Genomic DNA, 26,971 nt, shown 5'->3' with positions numbered 1-26,971 from the left:
GTACCAGAGTTCCCTTGGTGACCAAACTTCTTGATGGCCAGCTTGACACGAGCGTTGTTCTTCTCCACGTCGTATCCGCACCAGCCGCCAATGCTTTTTTTCAGCGCAGCCAGAGAGACTCCTTTCTTCTCTTTGGAAGCAGAGATGGCCTGACGACGAGCTCGCCCACACTCGGGCCAGTTTTCTTGGGTCGTGGCGCCTTCTTCTTAGGAGCCTGTTGGTGCCGCAGCTGGAGCTGTTTCTGCCATTGTGTCGTTTTAGATTTCACCCACAGACTACTCGGGAGTCCTGAGAGAATGAAAGGCTACGAAAGCCGGTGGGCTGGACTTAAAATAAACATGAGAACCATTTAGACTCAGCAGAGTGAGAGCTGTCCCGGTCTTACTGTGGCGAAGAGATCACTTGTGTTTTCTCCACACTTCTTTGTAAGAAATACGAGTAGCAACACGACATTTACCAACAAGAAAAATGTCTGTTGTGAAGAGCACAGACTACACGTTAAAATGAATATACGGGGCTTATGATTGCCCATTATCACTTTTTTGCAACGAACTGAAACATTCGGACCTCTAGGTGGAGAGGTTGCAGTCAGTCTGAGTTGTGTGAGGGAAAACATGCACATAATGATAGTAAAACCGCGCAATACGTCGACAAAGAAGTACCACAGACCAAGACCTGAACCTCTGTTACACGTAAAAGCAACGACGATGTCTTTTTTGCGAATGTGTACATTTCAATCGGGCGCTTTTAGGACACTGCGAAACACACTTTTTTGGACACTGCGAAACACGCACCACACGGATACATACCACAAAGGTCTAAATATTATAGGACCAAGGATTATGGGAAACATGGTGTGGCAATATTTGATAAGGCTGCTCATGCAGATGTGACCGAGAATGATTAACAATAGCATATATATGTTTCTAACACTTTGGCTTAGACTATTCTTTGGACTGCCCATATGCTGTAAGTGAGTGCTGGGAGGACATTACGCAGTTACATTTTGCCTGTTCATTATGAGTAGGCAATCTATTTCTCGGGTTTAGATAACATCTTGCACCAGGCTTGGATTGATAAAATATTACTGCTATGTGTGAAAGCATGCATGGGTTGGATGGCTTAGACATTTATTATAATGTTGTTGCCTCTTTATAATCATGCAGTTGTTCACAGTTGCCAATAAAATAACAGCCTTTATACAAAACCCTTTGATTTATATGTAATTGCACCACTTGTTAACTTCACAGAATCTACCAGGCCAGATCTCCCTCCACTGGAACACATTCTCCTCTTCTTCCCTCAAGACACAAACACTCAGTGGACCACATAGTACATGAGCCAGTGGCCCATATTGGGCCAATTGGTGCCAACTAGGGGCACCAAAACGTTATTTTTTTTAACAGGTTATGCATCCACAGCGCCCCAGTCAGACCTCTCTGACAGGGTGGGTAATCATTCGTCAGTGTTGGGAAGGATACTTTAAAAAACGTGATTCGTTACAGAATACATACCCACAAATGTAATTTGTAGCGATTCCATTACATTACTCAAGCTGAGTAACGTATTCTGAATACTTGGATTACTTCCACATTGAATTGCATTTTATAAGTGTAGGAATGTGGCCATCAAATCCTACTTACTAAACAGGCATATGGTGTGTTCTTCTGTTCCAAATGGCTGAATGTGTTAGGCCCACATAGGAGAATGTAAAGTCAACTAAGCTACCTGATACAACTATAAAATAGCAAGGTGACCAGTAAAACTACAACAGGCGACTATTTTTTATTTATTTTTTAAACTTAGGCTAGGCTATAAGATGCTTCTTCAGGTTGGAGCAGGAGCATAGTCATAAATTATCATTAGATTAGATTAGATTAGATTAGATTCAACTTTATTGTCTTTGTGCAGAGTACGAAGCCAATGAAATGCAGTTTGCGTCTAACCAAAAGTGCAAAAAAGCAGAAAAGTGCAATGTGACACAAAGTATAGACAGGTGATGCATAGGCAGGACAAGAATATAATGCAGTGTAGGTGGTAGTATGCAGTAGGTTTACAGAAGTTTAGAGTAATATAAATTAGATATAAATATATGCAGTGTTTTAGCAGTTACTATATAAGAGCAGAATAAATATGGCAAATAAATATGTGATATGAACAATATATAAAGAACATGTACAGATATATGAAATGTAACAATATAATAACAGTAACAATATACTAGTACTGATATATATATATATATATATATATATGCAGTGTATTAACAGAATATATTATGAGAAAAACAGAATAAATATGGATATACAGTATGAACCATATAGACAGATATACTGTACAGCTATGTGCAGTGTGGTAACAGTACCATTGTAGTGCAGATAGAGTAACATAAGTGTATTACAGTTTTTTCTGAATGCTTAAACACAACCTGCGATTCTTATAGCACAATTTCTAAAACTATTTAATTTTATAGCAAAAAAACCACTTACTGAGTTCACAAACTAAAAAGCACAAACACTGCTTTGCACTCAGTTTGCAATTTTGTAGCACACACTTTGCATAACTGTACAGTAGGCACAATCCACTGCACAACACTCTTTTTGCAGAACTATAAACACAACTCACTGCTTTACATTAAATTTCCAAATGATCAACACACTCCTAGCAAATCTATACACATGTATGGCTATTATTTACACTATTTTGCCAACTCTCTGGCACACTTTCTCATGTAAAAACTGTTTTTAGATAATTAGTTCACTTTGCAATCAGCCTAAGCTGTCAGGGACAGAAGACGACCCAAGAGCGCAAGTTCAAATTCAGAGTCTTTTATTGAAGGGTTCAGGGGAAGAGGAGAGGAGAGAAACGAGGTCTTGGAGGTTCCGGTTCCAGGGGTGCTAGGAGTGCCAGGGGTGTCAGGGGTTCCAGGGGTTCGGGGCTCTGGGGTTTTCCCAAGTCTCGGGGTTCCAGTCCAAGGTGCTGAGTGTGTGTGTCCCCCAGTGATCGAGCCGGGCGCCTCGGGCTGAGGGTGGTGACGCTGGCCGGGGCTCGCTTCGCCTGGTGGTCGGAGGCCTGGGGAATCACACACACAACAGCAAGGTGAACAGCAGGCAGTAGTACAGACCAGGGCTAGGCACTAAACGCGGTGAGACCGAAGGCAGATTCGAAGCTACGGGGGCTGAAGATCGGAGAGTAATCGAGAAGATCCAGAAGGCGGGTCAGGATAACGGGGCAGTAGAACAGGGAGGCAGTCAAGAAAGGATCCGAATCACAGGTAGGAGTCAGAGAGTAGGCAGGCAGGTTACTGGTCCAGGTTTGAAGACGATCTGACAGGGCTTGGCTGAAAACAGGGCTTTATATACTGGGAGAGGTTAGTGGAGAAATGCAGTGCAGCTGGCAGAGTAATTAGAGCAGAGTGGGGGCAAGGTGAGGATGGTGACTGGGAAATGCAGCGAGCTGGCCAGGTAACAAGAGCAGAGCAGGGCTGAGCCAGGTGGAGCTTGTAGGCAGAGTAGAGAGAGAGTGAGCAGAGTGGCAGAGAATTGAATCAATTAAGGTTGTTACCAGGGAGAGAGAATGCTCATGACATAAGCACTATTCTGTAAATAAGCCACAGGTAATGTACAATGGGTACAATGGAGGGCTGGAAGAGTGAGAAGAGTAAGAATTAGGAGGAGGCCAAGAAGCAGGGAGGAGGAAGAGGGACGAGAGGTGAAGAAGTGAGAGGGAGAGGATGACAAGGACAAGGGAGGTGAAGTTAGAGGACAAGGAGGGATGAGGAGGGGAAGAGGAAGGGTAACAAGAGAAAGAAATAGCCCTTTACAGGCAAAAAAAAAAAGTCAGTCAACATGTGGGGATATTGTCATATCAGGACCGCATTCCACAATATATTTTCACTGGTGCCTTGGACTAGGACATTGCATGTGATGTAGACGAAATTTTGAGAGAGACGACACGATGTAGACTGATTTTTTTGTTGTCTTAGTGAAATTGCTATTTTGTGTTTTGACTTGGAAAAACACACTTGTGTTTGTTTCGATGTGTGTAAATAAACACTAATACTTGAAGTTTGGATCCCTGTATGTTTACAGAACTATGACAAAAGTATGACCTCAAACTGACAGTTTAACCCTAGGAAAGCAAAAGCCAGATGTGTTTTTTATTCATACCATCAGTGTGTAGTTGGCACATTGTGTGCTTATTATTGTGATAGCTTGTGTTTACTGTTTGATAGGAAAACACAATTTTTACGAAGGTGTGAAGAGTTAAGCAAGGTGTGTTAGCTTTTGCAAGAGAACTACAATGTGTTGCTGATTGGGTGAAATGTTTTCCTATTTGTGTGTAGAGTTTTGCAAAAAAACCCATAGTTACAAAAAATGTGCTTAAGCAATCAGAAAAAAACTGTAACCCATACACCCCACACATGGACCACATTCACTCACCACCACCACCAACAACAACAACAACATAAATAAATAAATAAATAAATAAAAGGGTTCTAAAGATACATTTTAGAGGGCATTATAAATTTGGCTCCATTGGCTATTAAATTGTTTCTTTTTATTTGTGTCCTCTGACATTGATCTTTCAATACACAGGTAATAATTAAGGCCTTCCAGTTATCTATTGAAGGAGCTTCCTTATTTTTCCAATTTTGCAATATTAGTTTTTTAAAGATAAGAGAGGAAAAAAGTGTCTGCCAGCTAGTAGGATATCTTATCCCCTCTATATCCTGAAAAATACACATTCTTGGAGAAAATATGATTTTTCTGTTGGTATACTTGGATAACCAAATGTATATGCTCTTCCACATCTTCTTAATTCCTTTACAGTACCAAAAGGCATGCATGAGGGAATCACCATACAGGTTACACTTTAAACATCTATCTGATGATGTGTTATCAAACTTGCTTATTTTATCTCTCATATGATATATTCTTGTCATTATTTTAAACTGTATTAATCGCAGATTTTCATTAGTAGTTCATTTGTATGTTAGTGACAAGCATTATTTCCATTTTTCTGTAACATCAACTCCTAGGTCTTCAATCCATTTATTGTATATACTTTGTAGTAATACATCACTGCTTTCCATGCTTATCAATAAATTGTACATAGGCCGATCAATTTCTTATTTTTGTTACTTTGGCTTAAGATCTTAGCCATTTCAGGGCTGATTTCCTTTCCCAAGTTGAAATTCCTAGTCATCCAGTTCTTCAGTTGCATGTACCTAAATATTTCTGTGTCTTTTAGGTTAAATTTGCTTTTTAATTCACTGAATGGTGCAACTGAGTCGTAATTTGTGACATCTGACAACCGCTGGATTCCAGCTTTTATCCATGTTTCCCAGTATAGCTGGGTGCTCTGTATATTTATTGATGGGTTGTTCCATATTTTTATGTGCCTGGGAAGCCCTATTTCTTGATGGAGATTTTTTTTAAATTTTATTCCATGCCTTTAATGTACTATTAATAACAAAGTTTGTTGATTTAATGTTGTCTTTGGAAAAAAGTGCAGTAAACTGTTGCATTGTACTTGATTGTTTTCTATGTCTACCCATGGATCTTTATTTGTTTTATTTATTATACGATCAATATAAAATGTCTGAGCTGCTACATGATAAAACTCTAAGTTAGGGAGATTAAGACCCCCTTCTGCTCTTGGGTGATACAAAACTTTCCTTTTTAATCTACATGCCTTATTTGACCAAATGAACAAAGAAATTATCAAATTTACCTCTTTAAAAAAGGTTTTAGGAGGCGTTATAGGAATATTTTGAAATTTAAATAAGAATTTCGGTAGCCACATCATCTTGAAGAGGTTTATTCTTCCTATTAAATTAATCTTCAAATCTTGCCACTTCCTAACATCTTTCTTAAAGTCTTTCACAAGTCCCAGTTTTATACAGCTGGGTCTTGTTATGGCTAATATAAGTTCCAATATATTTTATTTTTTTTCTGTATCCGAAATTGTGTGAATTTTTCCAAGTCCTTTTTGAAAGAGTCTATTGCCAATAGCTCCGTTTTTTGCCATGTTCATTTTATAACCTGAGATCCCTGAAAAGTTTGTAATTATTTTCATTACGTGTGGAACTGAGGTGATTGCATTGCTTAAATATAGTAATAGATCATCCGCAAATAAGCTTAGCTTAAACTGTTTTTTTTACCTATCTCAATACCTCTTATCTCTTTTGTCTCTCAAATTTTTGAGCCAAAGGTTCAATTGCCAATGCGAACAATGATGGTGAGAGAGGACATCCTTGGGCAGTGCCTCTAGTTAATGAAAAAGGTTCTGATAGAATTCCATTTGTATGTACAATATGCTTTAGGAGACCTGTACAGGGTTCTAATCATATTCCTGAAATTTACTGGAAAGTTATATACCTCCAACACCCTAAACAAGTAAGACCAATATAGTCTATCAAAGGCCTTTTCCGTGTCAACTGCCATTAATGTTAATTCTATTTTGTGTTTCTTTGCATATTGAGTGAGGGAGATGCATGTTCTGGTATTAGTTCTTAAATCCCTATGCTGAATAAAACCAGCTTGGTCATAATGGATTAAGCTTGGTAGAATCTGTACCAGTCTATTATTCAAGATTTTAGTAATGATCTTCTTGTCACAGTTTATTGAGCTTATTGGCCTATAATCAGATGGTGTTTCGCTGGTCTTACCCGGTTTTGGTATGACCGATATAATCACTTGGAACATTGTTTCAGGGAGGCTATTGTTTTTTTTGCGCTGCAATAACTACTTCTTTGAATAAAGAATGAAATTTAGGCCAGAATGTGGTATAAAATTCTATAGGAAAGCCGTCCATTCCCAGAGCTTTTTTAAATGGAAAGTTTTTTAAGGCAGATTGTATTTCTATGTTGGTTATATCCTTGTTAAGATCTTCGATTTGCTCAGGAGAAAGACGTTTAAGGTTTATTGAATTTAAAAAAGGAAGAGAGTCCTGGTATTTTATTTCTGACGTATATAATTTTTCATAAAATGATCTAAATTCATTATTTATGGCCTGATTACTCGTGGGGGCTTTGTTTGAGGTTTCATCTCTTAGAACTATAGGCTGTCTTTTTAAAACTTTCTTTATTAAAAAGGTCAAATGTTTGCCTGATTTGTTGGCAGCTATATAATTATTTTTTTTAGAATTAAACTTGAATTCCTCTGCTTTCTTAATTAATAGGCTGTCCAGTTTTAATTTAGCTTCATGTAGTTCTTTATCAATTTTACTATTTGTTTGGGTCTTGGAGTAATTTAATCTCTTCTCTCACTTTATCTAATTCCTTATCAAATTCTGTTTTCTTTTTTGACGCATATCCGATCATAACTCCTCCGAACAATTAACACCTAACTACTAAGTATCGGCCATATTTATCTGGATGTTGTGAGATTCATTTGAAAGATAGCCTTTTATTTATTAAAATGCCCACCCCTCTGCTCCTGGATGTAAGTGTTGCTTCAAAGGCTTCCCCAGCCCAGTGCCTCTTAAGATATCTGGCCTGTTTTAAAATGGAGCTCTTGAAGAAAGACAATGTCAGAGGATAATTTAAAATTATCCTCTGACATTGTCTTATATAATATAATATAAGACATATAATCAAAATTAATGTACATATTAATTATAGTAAATCAACCTAAAGCTTATTTCCCTGGACCTTACTTGGCAGAAGTACAATCAACACATACAGTCACAAAACAAGAAATGTACATCATTCTGGTATCAACTTAATGTTCCTGGGGGGTATTCCATCAACCTTGCTAAAGGCTAAACCTGGCTTATTTCGATCTCGCTAATTCTAGTGAGAATTCCGTTCCATTAATGAGGTTAACGTGAATCCCAGCTTGGTAAATATGGGAATTTATGCCACAGAACTAACCTGCTCCGTAGCAGGTTAGCTTTCAAGCTAAATTAAGCTGTGTTGCAAAAAAAATAATAATCAGTAGTCGCCCGAGCTCACGCATCTTCTGCCTGATGTTCTCGTATCTTTTGGGGTTTAACCATTCTTGATCAACTGTTACAAGGATACAAGGAAGTTTATTGTCACATGCATATAGTTACTGGAAGTAAGAAATGCAGTGAAATTATGTCTGGTGTCAGCCTATTTGTGCATTAATGGGGGTAAAAAGTGCAGTAGAAGAGGGGCTTAGTAGATTAAGTGGCAAGGGCTGCATAAAAAAAGGTGGGGAGGATTGGGATTGGGTGGGGGGCACCAACAAGGAGCACCCAAGAGCAACAGGGGCAAGGAAAAACTCCCTTACCAAGGAAGAAACCTTGGGCAGATCCACGGCTCAAGGGGCTAACCCAACTGCCAGGGGTCTTGGTGTGTGTGTTGGGGGATGACAGGGAGATGGGATAGTGTGCTGTGTATGTGGGGAGAGGGCAGTGTGCAATATGTGTGTTGGAGAAGCTTCCCTCGTGAGACAATGTGCTGTGTATTGGGGGAGGGGCAGTGTGCTGTAAGTATGTTGGGGATGTGTGTTGGAGAAGCTTCCTGATGAAATAATGTGCTGTGTATGTAGGGGGGGGGGGGCAGGGGTGTGCGGTATGTATGTGAAGTGATGACAGTGATGATGACAGTGTGTGTGTTGGGATGGGGGTGGGGTGGGGGGCAGAAAGGCTAGGCAAGGAGGACATGGGTAGATGGAGGAGAAATCAAAATAATAAAAAAAAAGTTCTATGGAGATGTGCAAAAGTTGGAGAAAGTCAGATATGTGTGTGTGTGTGTGTGTGTGTGTGTGTGTGTGTGTGTGTGTTTTGGCGTGTGATGAAATAAGAAAATAAATTAAAGGTCTGTGGCATAGGGAGAGGGATGTAAAAGTGCTAAAAGTCTTGTAGGTGTGTGTGTGTGTGTGTGGGGAGTCATGAGTGCTGAGGAGTGAATGAGTGCAAAGTCAGTATAGTGTGAGTTCAGAGTTAGGATGGCCTGGGGATAAAAACTTCTCCTGAGTCTCTCAGTTCTGGCTTTGTGACTACATAGGCGTCTTCTTGATTTCAGCGGTAGGAATAATCTATTGTTAGGATGAGAAGAGTCCTTCAGAATCTTTTGGGCTCTTAGGAGTACTCTTCTGGAATAGATATCTTGTAGAGCAGGGAGTTGAGTTCTTATAGTACGTTCAGCTGAGCGCACTACTCTCTGCAGAGTACTACAATCTCTAACTGTGGAGTTCCCATACCAGGTGATGATGCTACCAGTTAGAACACTCTCAACCGCTGAAGTGTAGAAGGCCTTCATGATGGATGTAGAAACTTTGAATTTCCTTAGCTGACGAAGGAAGTAGAGTCGTTGTCTGGACTTCTTCAGAACATATTGAGTGTTAACAGTCCATGTTAAGTCTAAAGTAATGTGGACACCAAGGTATTTAAAACTTGTGACTCTCTCTACAGGTTGCCCGCTGATCATTAGTGGGGTGTAACTGTAGTTCTGCTGCTGCCTTCTGTAATCAACTACCATTTCCTTGGTTTTATTGATATTCAGTGTTAAGCTGTTAGATTGACACCACTGTGCCACCTCATCAACCTGATCCAAGTAGAGCTGTTCATTGTTGTTACTAATCAGGCCCAAGATCACTGTGTCATCTGCAAACTTGATGATGGAGGTATGACTACTGTTGGCTTTGCAGTCATGTGTGTAGATGTTGTACAGCAGTGGACTCAAAACACAGCCTTGGGGAGCACCAGTGCTGATGGTTAATGAGTCAGATGTCAGACCCCCACTCTAACCACTTGTGAACGGTTGGTGAGGAAGTCAAATATCCAGTGACACAGGGTGGTGTTCAGTCCTAAGGCCTTCATCTTTGTGACCAAGGTGAGAGGTACAATCGTGTTGAATGCTGAACTAAAGTCAATGAACAGCATCCTCACATAATTTCCATTCCCCTCCTCCAGGTGAGTTAAGGTGGTGTGCATGAGGTTTGAGATGGCATCCTCTGTAGACCTGTTGGCTCTGTAAGCAAATCGGAGGGGGTCGAAGGAGGCAGGGAGGGATGAGCAGATAATGTTTTTCACAAGCTTCTCAAAACACTTCATCACTGTAGACGTCAGGGCTACTGGGCGGTAGTCATTCAGACATGATGGACTTTTGTTTTTCGGTACTGGAACAATAACAGACTGCTTGAGGCAAGTAGGAACTGTCTCTTGAGCCAATGATGTGTTAAAGATATAAGTGAACACAGGAGCTAACTGAGCAGTGCAGGATTTCAAAACCCTGTTAGAAATTCCATCCGGTCCAGTAGCTTTTCTACAATTTAGCCTCCTAAAGGCATTGCTCACATCGACCTCAGAGACACAGAAAGGTGCATCCTTTTGTTTTTTATTTTATATATTGTGATAGGTGTTGTTGTCCTAATTGCAAAATACACTCATTATCATGTTTGACGGTGAGTGTTATTTCATCCTGTGACAGTACTTTGCACTGTCCAAAGTTTTTCACTTATGTGGGAAGGTATGGGCTCCCTGAAAACACAAATTTGCTGTACCCGTTTCTTGCCAGGGGTTCTGTCATGTTTTTTGTGATGCGATAAGCACTTATGTGGATCTTGTATTATTGTGTATACTGTTGTCTTGTATCCAGATATGTATACATTATGTCTGTATATATTTTCAATGTTAATTGCACATATGGTTGTTTTTTGGTTTTGATGTAGCTGTTGTGTTGACATTGAGTATTACGGTAATTGACACGTCATGTCTATAAAAAAACCTGAACACCCTGTGACGCGTTTCATAATGGAGACATTGATAATGGGCTAAGCCCGAAACGTTTGTTTCCCAGTTCTTGGTCCGTAGACTTATTGTAATAACCTTGGCTCTTAATACATATTTGTATGAGTATCGAGCCCTTGAGTGCGCCTCTGTTCTTTCTACTGTTGCCAGGGGTTGTGCATGAACTTTTGGGTTTCATTGGGCATGTTTTGTGATGTCGCCTTAAAACTTTTCTCAGAAAGTCCATGGCAAAACATCAATGACGTCTGATGAAGGGCTTGAGCTGGCTTGAAAAGTCACGGTAATAAAAACATAACTATTGGGAGCATATACTGGTGTTGGAGACTTTTTCCTCTCTTTCTCCATGGCAAAACAAACAATGCAAAAAATCAGAGCGTTCTGCCTTCGTCATTGGTCTTTTTCGGGGAACTAGTTCACCCCTGCCGGTCCTGATCACCTCTGCATTGTGTCTGTAATTGCCCTCATTTCTGATAGACTGCAAAGAAACACTCCTCTCTTTGGTTCCCATCGGGTGCACTAAAGAAGACGCTAACTCCCGTTCATTTGCATGAAAACACACACACATGCTCGCACACACACACACACATACTCACTGTAGCGAATGGAGAGAGCTGTGACCCCACCCGGTCTTAAACCCGGGTCTCTTGTTATGGTATGCATTGTTATTGTTAGCTACATTAGCCTCTTTAGAAAACCAGATCGAAAACAAAACGTTACATTGTATTACCAGAGACTTTCTAATGAGGAGACACAGCACTCAAAAAACCCTCCATAGAAATGCATGGACTTAGTTTGTAACACCAAAATGGCTGTTGTCTACACCTATCCCACCCCTTCCGCGGCAAAACGTCGACATGTGAATACATTGAGCCAATCATGTGGTGTGCTGTGAAGACACTGTGCCAATCATGTGTTGTGATCTCGCCGCTGGAGCATGGTTGGTGTCGTGAAGCCTTGCACACGTGCATTTCTGCCGAAATAGATGCCCGATAAGTGCCCAAAAAGTGTTGCAATATGCAAGTCAAGTGGAGGGACTTGCCTAAAAGGACTTTGGGTGTACCCTCAAGAGCTCCGAGTTCAATGGGGCGTGCCTCTGTGAAATGCCGCAAGAAAGCTGCATAATTACACTTTCCAACTCGGGAGGGGGACTTACGAGACAAATGGATAGACCCATAACCCCATGCATTTCTGTGGAGGATTTTTTGAGTGTTTGAGTGTCTCCTCATGAGAAAAAGTCTCTGCATACATGCTACAAATTCCTGCAGTCCTTCAGTATTTACTCTGTATCGATCCAGCACAATGTTATTTAACATTTTGTTGGTATTTCAACACCCTCAAATATGCATAATAGCTGCTCTACCTGACAGTGTATAGGTAAATTCCCTGTATAGGCCCTTCAGTACAGTAATTCGCCACCATCTTGAGCGAGAGACTACAGATTGAGAAAATATTTGAAAAATATTATCTAATAGACTCTAGACTATCTAAGAGTGAGATAAGTGGAAGAGGAGTCTTCAGAAACTCTAACTTAGAAACAACATGAGAGTGAAAGTGGGTAAAGTGTAAAGACTGCAGGACAACAGGAACTTCTTGGGCTAGGTTTGAAAAAACTGTAGCATGTTAGTGAGTGAGAGTATGTGTGTGAGTGTGTGTGTGCGAGCATGTGTGCGTGTGTGTCTATTGTTGTGTCTTTCTTTACATCTGTGTGTTTCATGTGTCTTTGGGTCAATTTGACCCAAACATCTTTTGAAGGTTGCAAATGTGTAGGGGTATGTTGGCATGTCTACCAAATTGTTAAGGCCATTATCAGGCAGAAAAAACATTATTGTACAGTTTTTTTTTTCTTATAGAAACAAATAAAAAGGGTCAATAACTCGGAGACCAAGTATGCCTGTCCTGTGTCGAATTGTGATAGAAAATAAAAAACAAAAACAAAAAACAGTTATGCAAAGTAACAATGTCGGTCCAACTTTGTTTCATTGTGAGGTGGGGTGGGGTGAAGCTCAGATGTGGGCGTTTATTCGGTGACGTATATTCGCCTAAATGCCCGCGCACACTCCCATTCATCAAACGGAGGGAGAGTGAAGGGGCAGTGCTTAGTAGTTTTCAACAAGGTCCTCTCTGTGGAAAGTAGTATGAGTTGCGAGCCGTACCTACTTCACATTCGTGCAACTCTCAGTCGCAAGAAGTCTGGAAGATGTCTGGTAGAGGCAAAGGAGGCAAAGGTCTTGGAAAGGGAGGCGCAAAGCGCCACCGCAAAGTTCTTCGTGATAACATCCAGGGTATCACCAAGCCTGCAATCAGGCGTCTGGCCCGCCGTGGTGGTGTGAAGCGTATCTCTGGCCTCATCTACGAGGAGACCCGTGGTGTGCTGAAGGTTTTCCTGGAGAACGTGATTCGTGATGCCGTCACCTACACCGAGCACGCCAAGAGAAAGACCGTGACCGCCATGGATGTCGTCTATGCTCTGAAACGCCAGGGTCGTACACTGTACGGTTTTGGTGGTTAAAGATCAGCTTTGTTCCTCGATTTATACACAAAGGCTCTTTTAAGAGCCACCCAGTTCCTCATAAAAGGTTGTGTTCCTGTATGTATTGGGAATTTTGAATTATAAAAAAATCTATAAAAAAACCACTTCCATGCTGTTGCCTGTCGGCAATATCATATGTTGTCGCGCTATATGAGAGACTGGTGCATTGCCATCTCATGAGACGCTCAGTCGTGACAGACGCCCAGTCCTCATCCCGTGGTGGCCAAGAGAAAGCCATGTATTCATATGAAAATCATTTGAAAACAACCCAAGAAGCGCCAGAACATTTGCTAAGATAGTATGAAGTGCGACCCATGACTGCGCTAATGAATGACATAAGTTGTAAGTCTAAACTTGGGGTTCACAAATGATGGAACAAAATCGTCTGCAGAAACAACAAAACGAAAATGCATGCTGAAAAGTTGCGTGTGCCATCACAAAGTCTTAAAGTAGTTAGTGTCATAACTAGTTTTCATAATCAGTCAAGCATAAATGTGGCTTGACAGACAGGTACGTCAGGGTGTATAGAAATATTCTTTTACAGTAAATGCAGTCATTTCCCTTTACACAATGCTGTAGAAGCCACAGTGCAGTACAGAACAGTTTTGTTGTCCTTTTTACTGTAGTTTTGTTGATCAATTAATACATTTTTAATCATAATTCGAGAAATGCCCCAAAGGGACTGAGACTAACTGTGATTTGTAACGCTTAATGTTTTTGCCATTTCGAAGGATTCCTGTCATTCAGAAGAAAAGTGAGGGAAATAAGAACAAAAGAAGGTGGTGTACTGTAAACCGATTATCTGTGGGTGGTGCTAACCTTCTCGCCTCTGTCCCCTTCGATTCAAAACGACCAACCGTGTGGGTATTTGATTTCGGAGGGAAATGACAGAGAATTCTGGCCGTGGGCGTGTTAATTGACGCAGTCCTCTATTTGCATAAAACTTGACACATATACAGGGTGACTTGAAGATAGTCAGTTTATGGAAAATACAGACGAGACATCAACATGCCTGATCCAGCTAAGCCTGCCCCAAAGAAGGGCTCCAAGAAAGCCGTGACAAAGACCGCCGGCAAGGGTGGCAAGAAGCGCAGAAAGAGCAGGAGGGAGAGCTATGCCATCTACGTGTACAAAGTATTGAAGCAGGTCCATCCTGACACCGGTATCTCTTCCAAGGCTATGGGTATTATGAACTCCTTCGTGAACGACATCTTCGAGCGCATTGCTGGAGAGGCTTCCCGCTTGGCTCATTACAACAAGCGCTCCACCATCTCTTCCAGGGAGATCCAGACCGCAGTGCGTCTGCTTCTGCCCGGTGAGCTGGCCAAGCACGCCGTGTCCGAGGGAACCAAGGCCGTCACCAAGTATACCAGCTCCAAGTAAAGCCTGGCTTTGAACGCGCTTTAATCCAAAGGCTCTTTTAAGAGCCACTCACTTTCTCTTAAACAAGTAATTCCAAATAAACACTAACTGCACTGCATTAATTTGCATTCAATAGTTATGAGATAAAACAACTTGTTTACAACACATATGTGTCCAGACAGGGTCGACACATTTGTTTAAAGAGCGTAGTTTGGACATAAAACGTATCAAATGTTGTTTACTTCCTGGATTAGGTAGAATGCGTAGCCTACACTTGGAACCTTTTATTTGCCATGTTCCTATTTTGCCACGGCTGAGTCATGCTCCAAACGCCCGTCAAGGGACATAATGAACTACTTTGGAGAGAAACGGCACGACAGTGGGAGAAACATTGACAAGGAAGGAAGGAAGATTACAGCGGTGTTGCACTGGTCTCATTTGTGTATTTACTGTAGCCTGCTATACTAACTTTTTGAATGAATGTCAAGAATAAATACGGGATGTCGAGATTAAAGTCTAGTTTAATCTAGTCATGGCAAAACGAGATTAAACTTCATTTTGTGTGGCTCTCTGGGCAGAAGTCCGAAACTTCGTGAGAAGGGGACATGACTACATCATATGTGAGTGATCATCTAAGAGTGTAGATTACGTTTAACTTGCTAGCATCGATCCCTCTTGCATGTTGGCATTGCATTTAGCAATGAAGACGCGACACTTAATACAAAATACCGAACCATGCAGATATGTTAAAGAACAGTACGACTACCCATGAACCAATTTAACCAAGACATATGGAAATCAGCTTTTTTTAAAATGTTTGTGTGGCTCTTAAAAGAGCCTTTGGATTTTCGGTTCCTGACTTCAAATCACTTAAGCACGCTCCCCACGGATACGACGAGCCAGCTGGATGTCCTTGGGCATGATAGTGACTCTCTTGGCGTGGATGGCGCACAAGTTGGTGTCCTCGAACAGACCGACGAGGTAAGCCTCGCTAGCCTCCTGAAGAGCCATGACAGCAGAGCTCTGGAAGCGCAGATCGGTCTTGAAATCCTGAGCGATTTCTCTGACCAGACGCTGGAAGGGCAGTTTGCGGATCAGCAGCTCAGTGGACTTCTGGTAACGACGGATCTCTCTCAGAGCTACGGTGCCAGGCCGGTAACGGTGAGGCTTCTTCACGCCACCGGTGGCAGGTGCGCTTTTACGCGCAGCCTTGGTGGCGAGCTGCTTCCTCGGAGCCTTGCCTCCGGTAGATTTGCGGGCAGTTTGCTTGGTTCTGGCCATTGCTACGTATTCTTCAGAATTCAGAACAGTATGGCTACAACTGCGGATCTTGGGTATATAAGGCCTACGGTCTCAGCCTGCCCCCTTTGTACGTCAGGTTGTTGGGCTCCGCTGATTGGTCATCCGAGTGCCGCCTGAAATTCAAAATACAAAGCCCACCCCCGTAATGGCCTATATCATTGTGTTGATGGACTATTTACAAACTCCTCTTCAATTTAAATGATAAATAAAAGAAACATACTGAAAAATTCAATCGGTCAGTGCATATAGACTATTATAGAAACAAACACAACAAACAATTAACTTGTTAGACGTCATGTACACAAATATTGACCTACGGTGACTTGTATTGACTACGTTAAAGCCTACAAATAGTTGCTTGTTTATAAACAGGAAACTATAAACAGGTAGCTATATACCAAACTACCACTAATATTATGCCATATTTTTTATACATAATTTAAATGATCCAATTACAAGACTGCGTCATCACCTTGAACTACGAGGCCCCAAGAACAGCTCGCAGCCTTTCATGATTAACTAACAGTCCGGAGTGATAAATGAAAGAACGCTTTACATTCTTCAACCAGACTTACTTGTTTTATCATACACATAGTTAGTGGCTGACATTTTGTGGGGTAAGAGTGATCAGATATTGGCCGGAAAAAGGCACGGTTTACTGAACGGCTTTGTACATTATGTACGTGTGTGAATAAATGTTTGACTTTGCAGAAAAACACGTCAATGGCGAAGGCAACTTGGAATGGTTTTTTTTTTTATTGGTTTTTGGGTGGCTCTTAAAAAAGCCTTTGTTTCGGAGACTTAGAGAGAGCAGGTTTACTTGGACTTCTCAGTCTTCTTGGGCAGCAGCACAGCCTGGATGTTAGGCAGTACACCACCCTGAGCGATGGTCACTCCGCCGAGCAGCTTGTTCAACTCCTCGTCGTTACGCACAGCCAGCTGCAGATGGCGGGGAATGATACGGGTCTTCTTGTTGTCACGGGCAGCGTTGCCAGCCAACTCCAGAATCTCAGCAGTCAGGTACTCGAGCACAGCAGCCAAGTAGACCGGCGCACCAGCGCCGACACGCTGAGCATAGTTGCCTTTACTCAGCAGCCTGTGGACACGGCCCACGGGAAACTGAAGTCCAGCCCTGGAAGAACGAGTCTTGGCCTTTGCTCTGGCCTTGCCACCGGTTTTGTTTTTTTTTTTTTTTTTCAATCAGAATGGGATCATAACGAGAATAAATTCACAATCTCAAAGCAAACCATTCATCATTTTGATACATATGTATATATTTTTTTTCACCAAATTCAGAACCCCATTTTTTTCTCTTTTTCCCCCGTCTTCTTTTCAGTAAAATACATGAGTACATGCAGATATATGTGAAAAATAATATTCACCTACCATCACCAAAAAAAAGGCACATGTATACAAGAAAATCAAAGAGTTAAGGTATCCCATGGTATGTCCAACCCTCTCTTCATATCTATATTTTTCCTCCGCTTTAATTCCTTAATTAATTGTTTACATACAATCTGGCTGGAGACATATATATATGGTCAATTGTCATTCGGCATCTGGTTTTCCAAATTTGTGCATTTACTAAGAAAATAATTTGTTTGTACAATTTCTTTTGTTTGTTTGACATATTTCCTTTAATTTCACCAAAAAATATTGTCCTACTATCTAAATCTATCTGTACACCAATTGAGATCATTTTTGTCCATATTTCTTTAGATCTTCTACAACCTAATAATAAGTGTTCAAGAGTTTCTTCTTCACTACAGTTTCTCATAGGGCATTTTGTGGTGGTTACATAACAGCTCCACCTCACCACTGCTCTAACAGGGAGCCTCCTTACAGAAATTAACCAGGTTGTGTCTCTGATTTTCTCAGGTAAATTCTTTGACCATAGGAACTTGGCAAATTTTTCACATTCTTTCAAATTTAGATCTCTATAATTAATAAGGCCTCCGTACAAAGATTCTATGACACTATTATATATAGCTTTTGCTGATAAACTATGCCAATTCAAGTTGTTACATTTATTTATAAAGTCTCCAAACATTAGTTTATAATATGGAACATTGGTCCTTTGTCTTCCTTTCTTTTTGTTCCATTCTGCATGAGTAGCCCATGGTGCTTTTCTCATCAAAGCCCTGCAAACATAGGCACAGAATTTGACTTTTAAATAAAGACCTATGCATATTGCTCCAAGTCCTCCATATTTCCGTGGTTTGTACATTAATTCTCTTTTTGCTACTTCTCGTGTTGAAGACCAAATTAGTTTAGTACATTCACGTTCTATCATTTGAATATTCTTATCCATAGGTGGGAAAATGATGCTTAAGAAAGATAATTTTGATAAAATATATATTTTGATCAGATCAATCCTTGTCTTATATGTTGTACTTTTGTTGGTCCATTTTTCTATTTCTTCCTTAATCTCATACTCTTTCTTCTTCCAATTATTTTCTGCACTATTTTGATTACTAAAAAACATTCCTAAAATTTTTATTTCTTCCTTTACAATAACATTTATTGGAAATTTCCCTTTAGGTCGACCAATCCATACAGCTTCTGTTTTAGCATAATTTAATTTAGCTCCTGATACCTCTTCATACTTTTTAAAATGTTTGTTTATTATGTCCATTTCATTCCACCGGTTTTGCCTCTACTGCTCATTTTTCAGTAGGTTTTGAGAGTTCGTCTGAATACTCAAATGCAAAGATGAGGCAAGGCAAGTCTTATTATCCCACAGCGGCACGGTGCGTCTCCGTGCCTCACTGGCTGAGAACACAATGCTGAGAGCCAATCAACGTGTAGTTCGTTGTATGACATCATTTTGAAATCTTTTTGGCGCGTATAACAGTTCCACCTTCCTTTTAGACCGTCAGCTCAATCATAAAAAAGTTAACATATAGCAAATTCGAGAAGTAGTTTCCCAGGTAAAGTTACAGCAAAGTTTCCAGAGGTTCAACTTATAATACCCAGTAAACCAACGAGACGTCCTGAGATATTTTGGGCACATTTGGCACTGGTAGTACAGGCTATTACAATGTAACAAGCTGAAATTGTTGTATTGCAAGGTTTTGGAGACTTTGTGGATGCATCTGTTGCATTAGATAGAAGTTATGATGTGTTACCCTAATAACTTACCCAATATAATGTATTTTAAAATTGTATACACAACCCAACAGGCATAGGGGTAAGATGAGCCACCCCTTTTTTCTAGGAAACCAATATGTTTTATCATGTGACAGCAATTTATCATTCCTTACAGTCTGTGGAAAGGTACAGCACATGGCAAATGTTGTAAAATATATATAAATGTGTGTGTGTGTGTGTGTGTGAAGATATGATTGTTTGCTCTCCAATTGGATTCCATTCATGTCCAGAGGTGATTTAGAGAAACGTGAATAGAACATGCAGATGCATTACACCTCAATTGGTGCCCCCTTAAGCTATGATGTGAGGCCTACACAGAATCGTGAATGTTACCCTTGGTTTGTTGTGAGAAGCATGTTCTTTCAAGATGGTGGTTGAGGGGTTAGATGAGCCACCAAGGCTGGGGTAAGTTGAGCCAGCTAACTAGTACTTGTATTGCATTAGTGAATTGGCTACACACTACTTAATACCACTCACTTTTGTTAATATGTCCCTCTCGGACTGCTTATGGACTCATTAATTTGATCTATGACGCAGTAAGGGTTTTGTGAGCATGCAAAAGGAGCCGAGTATGAATGTGTATTTGCAAACCGAATTTGGTTTGCCAACCAGCATGCACTGATGGAATAAAAGCATTCAGAGAGCGTTTGGGTGGCTCTTAAAAGAGCCTTTCTGTAAACATGGTGAAATAGACCAGAAGAATGCGCGCAACATTTACTTCTTTTTAGGCACAGCCTTTTTGGGCTTGGCAGCTTTAGGCTTAGCCACCTTGGGTTTCGCTGCCTTTGCTTTCTTGGGGCTCTTCGCTGCCTTTTTGGGGGCAGCGGGCTTCTTGGCCTTCTTCGGGCTCTTCGTTGCCTTTTTCGGTGTGGTGGGCTTTTTGGCTGCTATCTTCGAGACTTTTACGCCGCAGGCTTTTTGGCTGCTGCCTTCTTGGGCTTCTTTGCCGCGGCAGGTTTCTTCGCTGCAGGCTTCTTGGCTTTAGGAGCTGCCTTCTTTACCGGCTTCTTTTCCACTGCCTGTTTCTTGTTCAGCTTGAATTATTAAACTTTGACTAACGTTTCGATGTTCGTTAGTCAAAAACATCGACACATCGAAACGTTAGTCAAAGTTTAATAATGTTCTGCACCTTTTACTAAAGAATAAAGAAAATTAAGAAGACATCTGAGCTGCACTGGCGTCTCTCCTTCTCTCTAAAATATCTGTCCTGGCCTGGTTGCACCTGATTGTCGCCAAACGACAGAAGCGCGGAGAACCCTCCTTTGTCTACCAAAAAGTGTTACTTTGTGCCCCGCGCTCCCCCACTGCTTGTGAAAGAAGGGGGTGGGGGAGGGGGTTTAACGTGAAAAAGCTTAATGTCCCAAAACGGCAACAAGTCATAATGGTAGGCTACAGGAAGTGGGGGGAGGGAGTGGGATGACCAGAGCCGTCTTCGCTAGAAAGCATCTATTGTCTTTCCAGGCGCACACAGCTCGTTAACATATAGCATATCGAGTGCCTTAACAGATAGGCTCTGCTCTTGGGTTTGGCCTCACAGTCAACCCTCTTGTTGCTTGCAGTTTGTTAAATAAAGCGATGCCGATTACATTATTTATTTCTGATTAATTGCGTCTTTTGATGACTTTTGCAACATCTGCTTGTTAGGCTGGGCTACTGTCAATGTCCTGTACAGGTAAATGTTCAACTGGCTGGTGTAGGCCTACAGGCTATAATCAATTAGGGACTGTTCGTTATTTATTTAAGGGGCTACCGGAGGAGTTTTGGGAGCGTTAGTCAGAAAAGACGTGACCCTCCCTCGCCAGCAAGAATTTTTTCTATGACCCTCCAAAGTGATTGAGAAAAAACGCATGACCCTCCCCTCCCAACAATTTAGTAGCCTACAGAAGGCATCAATGGGTCAATTTGGGAGCTTGCATGCTACGACACCTTCCTTGAAATGCCTTGAAAAGGCTGTCGTTTGCACAATTTCACAAATAATCACCGGGACCGAAACAAACCTGTCAACTTTTCCCGGGTTTATCGCGTATTTTAACTTTTTCCTCGCTGTCTTAGGAGGAGCTTCAGGGACGTCGCAAGGGGGTGCGAGGCCCTGTGCGAACTTGACAGATGGTGCGAGGCCCTCCATGTGCGAACTTGACAGATGCATGAACTTACGTGCATGAAATCATGCGATAGCTTACTTTACACATAGCCAAGGCTACCGTCGGTGCATTTTAGTAGCCTAGTCTAATAAGCTACACCAGCTTGTCTTTAAGAGGGAAAATTGTATAGCCTATAACATTAGCTGAGTCACATATTTGGCCATATGGTGTTTATCACAGGCTACATCACGAACCAAATAGTGTAACAAAGGCGAACACTTTAACAGGGGAAATTAATTGGGCATGAATCATTGTGCTGAACGGCATTTGTCAATGAGCAGAAACACACACGACATTCAAACTGTTGATAAGATGTGCACTGGAAACTGGTCTGTAGGCTAACATTGGACAAATAAATGACACTGACTCGCCATATCCTGACTCTGAATCATATCCTGAAAAAACATTGTCTCGCTTTGCCGCAAACTCAGCAATGAAATCATAGGCCAGTTTGCAGGTAGCATAACGTCTTTTTCAATTCATAGAAGGCAGAGCCCAGTCTCTCCTGTGACATTGAGGTGCGCAAATAGTTTTAATAGCCTGTTCAACTTCGAAAAGCTTCACCCGATGCCAGTCACTGATCACAATGTCAAATTTCGGGAAGCTTTGTTCAATCTTTTTAAGTTTTAAGTGCAGTAGGCCCCTATCTGCCCCCTTTGGAATTATATCTCGAGTCTATTAAGGTCCAGTGCGTTATGTCCTGGGATTCGGACGTGCTCAAAAAGAAAATAAAAAACACTTTTTTATAGATGGTTATGAGGAGCAATATGAGTCTGAACTCCGTGTCATTCAGACTCAACCCTCTTGTTGCTTTGATATATTTTTCGTTGTCGTTTGAACGTCGGCAAGCAGGCATGTTGCGGTTGCAATTGAAGTGAAATTTCTACAGTAGGAACATGCAACATGCTTGTTAGGCTGGGCTACTGTCTTGTACAGGTAAATGTTCAACAATTACTGATGTGCAGGCTATAATCAATTAGCTAAATCATTTGTCCAGCTGTTTAAAAAAAATTCATGCTACATTCAAACGCAAAAGGTGCTTTGGTATCTTTTTCGTTTGAACGTCGGCACCATTTTACCACAATTGCATCTACATTTTCATATTAGAATGTTTTGTCTGTTTAAGTGTAAGCTTAAACTACCATGATCAATTTAAGTTCCCGTGCCCCCGCTGAAAATCTCATGCGCTTATCGTTACACTATCAAATCTATAAGTAACCATGACAAATAGGGTATAAGATATATAAACTCACGCTATTGTATTATCATATATGTTTGTTAATGGCTCACTGCGTCATGGAAGCAGTTAAGTCAAGTCGCATCAAAAATAGTAGTGGTAGATTCCCAAGTGACACCTTGTGGTTGTTTGTGTCAACTGCAGTTTGTGCCATTTCTGCTGAGAAAATGGGGTGCGTGATTCATGAAGGAACCCGTCCAAACTTAACTGGGACCCACTGTAAACATGAGAACCATTTAGACTCAGCAGAGTGAGAGCTGTCCCGGTCCTGTACTGGGCCCAGGCCCAGGGGCCCAAGGGGTCAGGGGGCCCTGAAGCCCAAGCCTTTGCATGGAATCATTGCCTCAATATCAACAAATCAGGATGTAGGCTATGAATCTGATTGAATTTAGAATTGGCCATCTCCCCCCCCTCCCACATATACGACAAAAAGTGGGGGGCCCTTAATAGATCTGGGCCCAGGGGCCCGAAAGTTCATAATCCGCCCATGCCGGTCTTTCTGTGGCGAAGAGATCACTTGTGTTTTCTCCACACACTTCTTTGTAAGAAATACGAGTAGCAACACGACATTTACCAACAAGAAAATGTCTGTTGTGAAGAGCACAGACTACACTTTAAAATGAATATACGGGGGCTTATGGTTGCCCATTATCACTTTTGCAACAAACTGAAACATTTGGACCTCTAGGTGGAGAGGTTGCAGTCAGTCTGAGTTTTGGGAGGAAAACATGCACATAATGATAGTAAAACCGTGCAATAAGTCGACAAAAAAGTACCACAGACCAAGACATGAGCCTCTTTTACATGTGAAAGCAATGACGATGTCTTTTTTGCGAATGTGTACATTCCAATCGGGCGCTTTTTGGACACTGCGAAACACGCACCACACGGTTACATACCACATAGGTCTAAATATTATAGGACCAAGTTATGGGAAACATGGTGTGGCAATATTTGATAAGGCTGCTTATGCAGATATGACCGAGAATGAATAACAGTAGCATATTTGTTTCTAACACTTTGGCTTAGACTATTCTTTGGACTGCCCATATGCTGTAAGTGAGTGCGGGGAGGACATTACGCAGTTGCATGTTGCCTGTTATGAGTAGGCAATCTATTTATCGGGTTTAGATAACATCTTGTACCATCTCCTCTGTACCCTAGGTAACTCTTTCATTACCGAAGAACTCCTGATACAATGCCATGCAACTTTGCTCCTTTTGCTAATATCATTGTCATGTTTTTAAAGCTTATCAGCCGTCCCTTAAATAAGTTTTGTTTCACTTCTTAACACATTTCTTATATTGAAATATAAGATATTTCTTATACTTTATGATATGTTTTATATTGTGCTGATAGTATTAAAAAGTGATCCTTTAAGAGATTAACTGCAGGGAATAACTGCTTCAAAGGGTGATCAATGATTAACCCTCCTGTTGTATTACCGGTCATATTTTCTCTCAAAAATATTGTTAATTTATTCTGACTATCATGAGGCTCCATGACTTTGTATAGGGCCTCTGAACACACAACACAAATTTAGATAATTTCAATAACAATTTTGGTATTTATTAAAGTTCTGAACCCATGTGTAAATGGCCAGCAATTAGAATTGAATGAGTCCAGGCACCTTGATCAGATGGACCATATATGTGCTTCTGTACACACACACACACACACACAAACACACCTTTACTCCCCCTCTTTGCCTTTATGCTAGCCTATAGTAGCCTACCTTCCCCTTTGTGATTTGCATGAACTCAGGTCAAGAGGCCTGCAGGCCATAAATAGCAAATAGAAGTTCAAAACTGGTAATATTTAGTTTATACAAAGGTCTGTCACAACATGTGATGATAAAATATGTGTTACTATGGATTAATAACAAGTTATAATGTAGCAGTAATTTTTGACCGGGAACACAAAACTAGTAAACATAAAAACGAACACAACAGGACGGCTCCTACACACAGCTGCATGCGTTGCGTTGCTGGAGACGCATCCCATTCACTTTACATGGGCTCACGTCATCCGTTGCAGAACTGAATTGTGGGTCCGTTGCATCGCATTTCTCCCGTCGCTCACATTGAGAAGTTCAGCTGTTGCTGCACCGACAGACGGCACCGGCCAATAAAGCCAATCGACGGAGGGCACCAACCAATCAAATTACGGTTATACTTCAAGTCATTTGCATGGCTACCGTCGGGAACACCCAGTGGCATGTGTTGACGGAACGCAACTGTGTGTAGAAGCTGTAAACATTTCAGGTAAATAGTCAGACAGTATTGATGAAAATGCAGTGTTAATGTTAAGGATAGACGTGGTCGAGGCGTTGTGAGGTGGATGTTATAGCACTAAGAGATCTCAAGTGGAAAGTTGGGTGTTTATTTTCCCAATTAAGGCCCAATGAGCGAAAATAATTAGGAAAGGTTTAACACAAACAAAATAATAATAACAAAAAAATACTTTCAATAAACAAAGCAAACTGACATGATAGTCAAAACAAGACTTCAATAACAAATTTTGTCGACAATAGACTAATAGCAGTCAATAACTTTTTTTACAGTTTGAGCACAAGACTTACGTCTCTTCATCATTCTCCCCAATTAACTGAATCCACCAGTATAAATAGGCCTGAATATAGCCTTCCAATTGGACCAAACCAATATAATAAAAACCATCAGGGGGGTTTACAGGCCAAAATACAACAAAATATAAGCTAAAAACAGCACAAAATAACACATTTAACTAACTAAAAAATAAATTAATACATTTAAACTCAATTGCTCATGTTTGGCATCCAAACAGTACCCAACAGCTAAATAATATTTAATTACATTTTAATTACAACACGGGGAACTTCCGGTTAACCCAGGAAGTCACAACATGTTTTTAAACGGTGTAAACGTGGCATTCACTATTTTACAAACAGAAGAAGACGCGACAGTGGACACCGGTACGACAAACATGTAACGACGTGATAATGACATTCTATGTAATGACTAAAGCAAAGTCCTTTTAGGCAAGTCCCTCCAATCGGCAGCCATATTTCAACGCTTTTTGGGCACTCATCGGGCATCCTATTCGGCAGAAATGTGTGGGCGCAAAGCTTCACGGCACCAATCTTGCTCCAGCGGCAGTAGGGGTTAAGTCATTGAGAGACCTCAGACCCATTAGACCAGCCTCAGACGAGTCCAGGAAGTGACGTCAATTCCGGAAATGAGTACATAACTTACTTTACTCTTTATGGAGAATACAGCGGGGAAAAAACATGTTTTCTTTTACAGTTCATGGAAAAAATAGTCACATTAGGTAGAAGCTTTTTATTATTATTTGTAATTCACATTTATTTATTAAATAATCAATCGCGACTGACTGTCCACGTGATCTGCCAGAGTCAGCTGGGAGGAGCTTGTGACTCACGCATAGGGACTCACGGCAGATATTGCGCAAAATTTTGGTTTATGGCTATGGCTAAGACAATGTGGTAAAAACATGGAATAAAAAAGTGTTTTTATCTTTTTTAACATTTTTATTAAAAATTGCGTGTTCAAAATTATTCATACCCTTTTTAAACAATCACTGGAAACATCTTTATTTACCACCACAGCTCTCAAAATGGTTCTTATAATACCCACTAAGCCTCTTCATGTCTCCACAATGATTGTAGACTGCACCTTTTTAGCAGCAATCTGGGTTTTGAGGCAGGAACGATTATTTGCCATCACTTTGGCCTTGTGCTAACTTTTTTGATGGATTGAGGTCCACTCTAAAATGTTGATATTGTTCTCTGTTAACCATTTCTTGCCTTGTTTGGCTGTATGTTTTGGATCATTGTGTGATTTAATGTTCAAATGCTACCTATTGGGGCAGCCATGGCCTACTGGTTAGGGCTTCGGCCTTTGGGCTTGCCGGTTCGACTTCACTAATTCACAGATTGGGATAAATGCAGAGACCAAATGTCCCTCACAGGATCAAAAGATATACTTACTTACTAACTTACAAACTATTGGGGCAGGTTTCTCGGCACACTGCCTGATCTTTTCCTCCTAATCTTAATGTAGCCTCTTGTTTTAGTGTTACCATTTACTTTGAGAGTCACCAGGTCCCCCTGGTTGAAAAACATCCCAAAATAATAAATGTCTCACCTCCACAATTGAAATGGATATGGTGTCAATGGACATGCTTCCCTTTTTTATGCCAATCTCAGGCCATGTCCCTGGGTCCAAAAAAAATCAGCGAAAGCTGAATTCTTTGTCCAGGTGTGCCCTTATAAAGGTTAAGCGGAGTTGTGCATGTTTGGAGAAGAGCAGAGAAAAATAGAATGAGAATTCTTTCATCAATTCTGTGGTGGTGTCTTTTACTTAATGGGCATATTTATTGAAGTAATCTAAAAGTAATCCTAAAGTAATCAGATTATGTTACATGTTTTTGGTAATCCAACTGATTACGTTACTCATTACAAAAATTGCCATGTAATTTGTAGTCAGTAATGGATTACATTTCAAAGTAATCTGACCCAACCCT

The 26,971-nt window shown here is 40.9% G+C and overlaps 4 protein-coding genes and 1 pseudogene across 4 annotated transcripts in view; 2 read left to right on the top strand and 3 right to left on the bottom strand.

Moving 5' to 3' along the window:
* Nucleotides 1–15,898, bottom strand: part of LOC125298516 (histone H3-like) — a 72,305-nt gene extending 56,407 nt beyond the window's left edge. Inside the window, exons 1-2 of the mRNA XM_048249298.1 lie at nucleotides 15,570–15,898; nucleotides 15,505–15,520 (exon numbers count right to left, since the gene is read on the bottom strand). Of these exons, the coding sequence (XP_048105255.1) occupies nucleotides 15,505–15,520; nucleotides 15,570–15,898 (345 nt within the window). The remainder of the gene's footprint in view (nucleotides 1–15,504; nucleotides 15,521–15,569) is intronic.
* On the top strand, nucleotides 12,920–13,262 carry LOC125298557 (histone H4). The gene has a single exon (XM_048249340.1). It carries the CDS (start codon nucleotides 12,923–12,925, stop codon nucleotides 13,232–13,234), a length of 312 nt encoding a protein of 103 aa, XP_048105297.1. The 5' UTR covers nucleotides 12,920–12,922; the 3' UTR covers nucleotides 13,235–13,262.
* LOC125298543 (histone H2B-like) lies at nucleotides 14,258–14,651 on the top strand. Its single transcript, XM_048249329.1, has one exon. It carries the CDS (start codon nucleotides 14,264–14,266, stop codon nucleotides 14,636–14,638), a length of 375 nt encoding a protein of 124 aa, XP_048105286.1. The 5' UTR covers nucleotides 14,258–14,263; the 3' UTR covers nucleotides 14,639–14,651.
* An 837-nt stretch (nucleotides 15,899–16,735) lies between the features above and the next one.
* On the bottom strand, nucleotides 16,736–18,586 carry LOC125298551 (histone H2A-like). The gene is made up of 2 exons (XM_048249335.1): nucleotides 18,559–18,586; nucleotides 16,736–17,091 (listed from the first exon to the last, which is right to left on the bottom strand). Exons 1-2 carry the CDS (start codon nucleotides 18,584–18,586, stop codon nucleotides 16,736–16,738), a joined length of 384 nt encoding a protein of 127 aa, XP_048105292.1.
* A 1,197-nt stretch (nucleotides 18,587–19,783) lies between these two features.
* LOC125298310 lies at nucleotides 19,784–26,628 on the bottom strand (annotated as a pseudogene).
* Between the last annotated feature and the right edge of the window lie 343 nt (nucleotides 26,629–26,971).

Source organism: Alosa alosa, chromosome 7, assembly GCF_017589495.1.
Source record: "Alosa alosa isolate M-15738 ecotype Scorff River chromosome 7, AALO_Geno_1.1, whole genome shotgun sequence".
Lineage (NCBI taxonomy): Eukaryota > Metazoa > Chordata > Actinopteri > Clupeiformes > Clupeidae > Alosa > Alosa alosa.
This window is presented reverse-complemented; position numbering and strand designations above follow the sequence as displayed.